This window comes from Nelumbo lutea, chromosome 7 (assembly GCF_056320005.1).
Source record: "Nelumbo lutea isolate HS-2025 chromosome 7, American lotus-T2T, whole genome shotgun sequence".
Taxonomy (NCBI): Eukaryota; Viridiplantae; Streptophyta; class Magnoliopsida; order Proteales; family Nelumbonaceae; genus Nelumbo; species Nelumbo lutea.
Window position 1 is genome coordinate 1,856,706 of NC_142690.1, and position 6,242 is coordinate 1,862,947.

A 6,242-nucleotide genomic window follows, 5' to 3' on the forward strand; every position below is an offset into this window, starting at 1 on the left:
GTCTTATATTTGCCTTTCTCCTCATGTGTGTTCATTGTGTAAGGAAAGTGGCGAGACCCTTTCTCATTTAATGATTTCTTGTCCTTTTGTGCATCCAATTTGAGAATTCTTTTGTACTCTCTTTGGTTGTAGGTGGGTTCCCCCTCAAGATGTGGCAAGACTCTTCGACCATGAATTCTTGAGACAGCAAAAGAAAAGTGGAATGGTAATGTGGAAAGCAACAAAGACAGCAATTTGATGGGTAACATGGGAAGAGAAGAACAACAAAATTTTCTTGGAAGAAAGTAGAACAATAGAGGAAGTGGTTAATAGTATCAAGGTGAAAGTAGCCCATTGGGTAAAATCCTTGGATAGCTTTCAAGTCTTCTCAGTCACAGGCATTCTAAGAACATGGTCCGAAGTAGCACAGTCTTCGAGAGTAAGAGATAAAGTAAGGTTGGAGTGGAAACCACCAAAAAGCAATAAAGTAAAGCTGAACTTTGATGGGTGCCCCTTTGGAAATCCGGGCATCTCAGAAAATAGGAGTATTAAGAAACTCTGAAAGGAGGATACAGGGTATGTTCTCAGGACCGATTGGCACCGAAAACTCGTTGAAGGCTGAACTATTGGCATTACTACAAGGGATAAAGCTAGCCAAACAGCTAGGATACAGACATATTGAAGTGGAAGGGGACTCAAAAGTAGTAATTTCATGGGCAACAAACAGAAGCCATACCCCATGGACATTTAAACATGTGATTAGGGAAGTGGAAAAGATTGCAAGGAGGTTGAGGCTGAATTTAAATGGGTCCGAAGAAGTGCAAATGGGCTAGTTGATGGCTTAGCAAAACAGGGGGCATTGAGACAACAATTATTTTGGGCTGCACTGTAATGAGGGATAGAATAGAGTGATTAAAGGGGATCAACAGTCCCATCACCAAGTTGTATAAACTGCTTACAATCTGAATTTTAATAAAATACATGTTTACTGATTAAAAAAAATGACCTAGCAAAAGTTGGTGCTTACAGGGATTTCTTGTTTAATGATAGCTTTCTTCCTACTTAACCTTTGAGTTGTAGTTTGTCTTTCTGTATACATCTTCTTATGTACCTCCTGGTTCATTAATAAAGTTACCATCTTTATCAATATATATACATATATATTGAGCAACCTGTTTTATAATGTGTACTTTTTTCTGTATTAAATTGCATATTCTTACAAAGGATTTTCCTCCGAAAGTGGTGCTTCTCATTTTTCAGGTGCACACCTCAGCCACTAGGAAACTCATATCCTTTAGTTGTACTTCTCGCTTTTAAAACACTGGTGCAAACATCCAGGATGGTAAACGGTTGCTTCCTGCCCGGCTAGTCAATATATCTCTCTGCAGAAGCAGTTCCCCAGGCTAACAAAGCCATCAGGCTCAACTTTGACAACCGTCTGATAAGAAATCCACAGCCACCATGTATCCATATAAATGTTACAGATACCTGATTTATTCTTGCAGGAAAGGTATGAGACTTCATACAAATGGGAGACTAATAATTAGAAAACAGATTATCCATTATTTTTTTCCTTATCTGCCATATTATCCACTCCTTCCCCCTCTATCACCTTTTTTATCAGAAATTGTTCAATTTATTAATTGATAAAAGAATGATGTGTGTACACAAATGTGCCAAAAAACCCCGAATAGAGACCACTACCCATTCTATCATCTTTTTTGAGCTTGATATAAATTTCCTTTTTAGAGTTTGGCACTTCTTTTTATCATCTGTTATTTCTGCAGTTCATTTCTCATCCAGCCAAAAATATTTCACATTTCAATTCCAATCCCACTTCACACACAGACATACATACATACTTAAGCCGGAAGCAGTCATACAGTTGGCTGCTCTCCTTTGAGAATTTGGAATCTGCATATGCAAGACCCATTTGCTTTCATTATGACATGTGGCCCAGTGATTATAACTTAAACTGAATCTACACCCATATCGATGCCCTTATTTCTCCTACTTCTCAATTAGAAACCCATACTTTAATCTCTGAAACAGTTATAATATTCTTCTTATAGTAAATAAAATAACTCATTAAAGATATAAAGAACACAAAACAGTTATAATATTCTCTCTAACTCTAAGCAGCAGTAAGTTGTGAACAAGAAAATCGCGATAAACGATGGCAACTATGGCCTTCCTAATGCAACAGCAACAACATACCATCCCTTCCTGAATCACATCCAAGGTTAGGCCTTTATGCAGTAATGAAAGACGCACAGAAAGCCAGATTTTTCTTTTCCCTTTTTCTTCTACTTTATCATCACTGACTTGCAAGACGATGCAAGAAACAAGTTGCCCAACATAAAATATGTTAGAGAGTAAGTTACTTTCAGCATCCTGCAAATAAATGAAACCATAGACTCTTTAGAACAAAAGAGCATAAAGCAAAATAATAAACCACTAAGACTCTATCCAGGAACTCTTTAAAACAGGATAAAAGAACAACAATCATGAAAAGGGAAGAAAAAACAAATAACTTATTTGTCTCTAAGAATCCTTCACAAAAAGCAGCAAATATCACCTTAATATCACCATCTGAAACAAGATCAGATGCTTCATTTACACGGACCAACCCTCGTAACCCCCCCGGAAGACTAACAACAAGATCTTTCTGGTTTACTTCAGCAATGACACCCCAAAGCTTCATTCCAGGTGAGACATTCTGGAGGTCACAAAGAAGTTGATTTAATCACATAATATCCAAAAAAAGAAGTAAAAATAGTGGGGAACCATAAAATCATGGCAAGTTAAAACTCTGTTGATCATCTCTCGATTAGAAGAAGCACATCAATCAATTCAAACAAGAGAATTTTGCTAAAGGAGATAATCCTGAAAGCTTAGAGTTTCTCCAGCCTAGTGCCGCACTTTCAAGTATTGAAAACAGCTTTATGTATGAGAACTGAGGTAGAAACGGAATACCAGAAAGTGAAACCTAATTAAGCATATCTAGATAAGCAAAAGACCAACATAATGCCCAGATATTCTGACTAAAATATGTAGAAAATAAACAATACGTTTAGTACAAAAATAACAATAACGCATGAAAGCAGAAAGCAGATAACAGTAAAACACAACTGCATGCTTATCAGAAGTTTAAGATGCATAAAATAGCTAATACAAGAAATACAGCCCAATGCCTACCACAAATGATCGTGGAAGAAGTTAGACCTGACGTGATGCAACCTATAATAACAAATTCATTGTCTGACTACCAAGCAAGTCAAAACTAATAAATTCCAGTACAGGATGGCAATCTTGCAAAGGGCAGACTGAGCATGTACAGCAGCAGATGCTGTGAATGAATGTTTTGAGATGGGACCAAAAGGGTGATTTGTGGGCCCGCATTTTTACTTTACTAAAGAAAAACTGAACATAGGGACACTTAAATAAGGACTCTGACTCCTAAAAAACAATTATAATAACATTTAACAAGTTCTACTAAAACTAGTTTGACGCAGACACTAGGAATTACTAAAAACAGCATACAATGATTTTACTATAAATAGAGGGATGGATCTGGGCTGGACTGGATTAGGAAGTCCACTAAGAGGATTTCATTGGTGAATTTGAATGAAAAGATGATATCACCAAATGGAGAACCAGTTGAGAAGGAGAAAAAAGATCAGCATTGTGGATAGATTAGAGGCCTAAGAGTTCGAAGAACGGCCAAATAATTCAAGTTTTGAGAAATTTCTCCCAAATGAGAATTGGCCTATGGGGAATCAGATCCCATAAAAGTAATATGAAGATATAAAAGATAAAAAGGAGGCATAGGTGGCAATCATTGATCCAAATTACCTAGCAATAATCAGATGGTAGAAACATCAAGTGAGAAGTCAGATTTGATGTCAATAGAAATTTTGACATTAGATTGAATTAAAGAGAATTTTGATGCAGATATTCAGGGGAGAGTTCTTGAAGGAGTGGATTCAAATATGTTGGGCAAAGAAGAGGCGGGGTAAAGCAACATGGTTCATGGCACTAAGTACTTTGCAGACAGCATTCTTTGCTAAAGATCCTAATTACCAGTTTATCATCAATTTAAGTAACTTTGTAAGATCTAAATGTAGTAAAGTGTCGATATCTCTTATTAAGGTTTATTTTCATTTAAGAAAGTTAAAAGTTACTTATTTTAGATAACCTAGCAATTTCACCTGAAAACGGGGGGAAAGTGAACAACTACAATGAAAAGGTGTAACATCAGTGGAGAGACAAGACAGTAAAAACTAAAAAAACAACACAAACTAGAACAAACATGAAATACCAAACAAACAAATAAATAAATAACATGAGCACCTCAAAGAAAGCAAATTCTCATCTACCTCTTTCCTTTAATTTAACAACAGCCCCTTTTAACTTCAGATATAATCTCACTGAAGACGTTCTTAGATGAAGTGATCAATCAAAAGATCAATTTGTTAGACAAGTGTGCCACATTCCTAACTATGAATAAGGTTCCCCTAACATTCTCTAAAAATCCTTAGCCATGCTTTTTTTTTATCAATAATCCTTAGCCATGCTTTGGACAATTACAAGTTAAGGCCATCCGCTGCTTGAACAACTAATTTCACATGATGGATCAGAAATTGTCATTATTCAAAAATCACCAATTTAAGAGAAACAAAAATGATAAAGCCGCCTCAGATATATAAAGGTTCGAGCTTTTAAAGAGGAGACATACAAACAGTCAAACACTTCAGTGCAAAAACCGTTCGTGTATATTCATTTCGTCATTGACATGTATAAAGAATATGCTTCTCACGTTTTAGCGAGATGATGGAAGTAAATGCTGGATGTATTAGGTATAAAGGCGCTCATGAAAGGAGCAACTGAATTATAAACTCCATCCCGAGTAAATAAATTCACAGTTGCAAATAGGAACGACGATGTAGAATTAAGTATCCAGCTCATGTCGCATTAGCTGCCACGTACCTTCAAAGTGACCCTATTAGCGAAGCGGGGTAGCTTCCCAGTAATACCATCGCCAAAGAGTGAACCCAAGTCATTTTCTGTCGCATAACTTTTCTTCTGCTGCTGCTTCTTTTTCTTCCTCGACCCCCTCTCCTCCGCTTCGAACTCGGCGTCGACCTCTGCACGAACTTCGTCGATCTCCTGACGACTCAGCACTCTCCCCCCTCCTGCAAACACATTAAAGAGCAATCAAACACTTCCGAGTGATGGTCTGCATTTCAGCCGATTGAGGAAGTGGGGAAACAAATATGTTTTATTAATGCTAACCTCGTGGAAAATCCGGGACGTCGTCGTCGATTTGCAGAGGCAAATCTTCCGACACAACAGTGTCTTCTGACTTCTGCTTGATCTTGCGGTCCTTTTTGAAGCTTTTATGTGGTTTTAGACCATCTCTGGATTTCTTCTTCGGTACCTTATGATGTGCGGGCATCTCTAAGGATTTCAGAGTTTCGGAAGAGGGAACAGCTCTTTGCTTGTAGTTGTTAGTTGTTACTGCGTCTCCGAGTTCTTTTCTTTGTTTGGCTTGGAACGCGAGCGGCGGAGGGTTAATAAGGGTTTTACTGGTTAGGTTTTTCGCGGTTTCGGCCGTGAGCTGCTAGTTTGGAGCGAATACTATATACGGTGTATAGCCCACAGCTGAAAATTCAGCTGCCCCGTAGCAAAGGGGCGCTACTTGGGCGACCACAACCCGAGCCCGACCCGGAACAACACGATATTTTGCATGGATTTATTTTGTGCCATGAAATTCGGGCCCGACCTGGACTCTATTTGGGCTTGGGTTTATATCTTGGATAGTCCGAGATCGGTCCAGCCCATCCCAAGCCGATCATTTTTATCACGTGTAGATTTTATGCATCCTTACGACTCATTCCACTTCTATGATAGGATTTAAAGCCCAATGAAATATGATTGTATACATATGTAAACAACAAACAAATTTTAAATCCAGCCAATCCACCATGGTTCGACCCAACCTGAACCCGATTCCCAGCCCAATTTGTGTTGGCTTAAGTTAGTGAGACCAATAAGGATATATATGAGGCTTTCCTATTTTCTATTTTATTTTTTTCTCATTATTAGCAAGTGTGCAAGTGCTTTGCATATGACAATTTTTTACAATAAAGGGTTATTAGGGTTGAAGGTCAACCCAAGCCCAGTCCTATAGGTGCAAACCTTGGGCTTGGGGCTGGATGACCAAATTTAAGAGTATGATTATTTGAAAAATATATGCAATT

At 37.9% G+C, this 6,242-nt stretch overlaps 1 protein-coding gene across 2 annotated transcripts in view; it reads right to left on the minus strand.

Annotated features, from left to right (window-relative positions):
• Positions 1 to 5,585, minus strand: part of LOC148844570 (RIBOSOMAL RNA PROCESSING 5) — a 71,796-nt gene extending 66,211 nt beyond the window's left edge. For both annotated transcript variants that reach the window (XM_088953069.1, XM_088953068.1), the window contains exons 1-4: positions 5,275 to 5,585; positions 4,969 to 5,174; positions 2,558 to 2,698; positions 2,197 to 2,373 (exon numbers count right to left, since the gene is read on the minus strand). In XM_088953069.1, the coding sequence (XP_088809195.1) occupies positions 2,197 to 2,373; positions 2,558 to 2,698; positions 4,969 to 5,174; positions 5,275 to 5,437 (687 nt within the window). In that variant the 5' untranslated portion in view covers positions 5,438 to 5,585. The remainder of the gene's footprint in view (positions 1 to 2,196; positions 2,374 to 2,557; positions 2,699 to 4,968; positions 5,175 to 5,274) is intronic.
• Between the last annotated feature and the right edge of the window lie 657 nt (positions 5,586 to 6,242).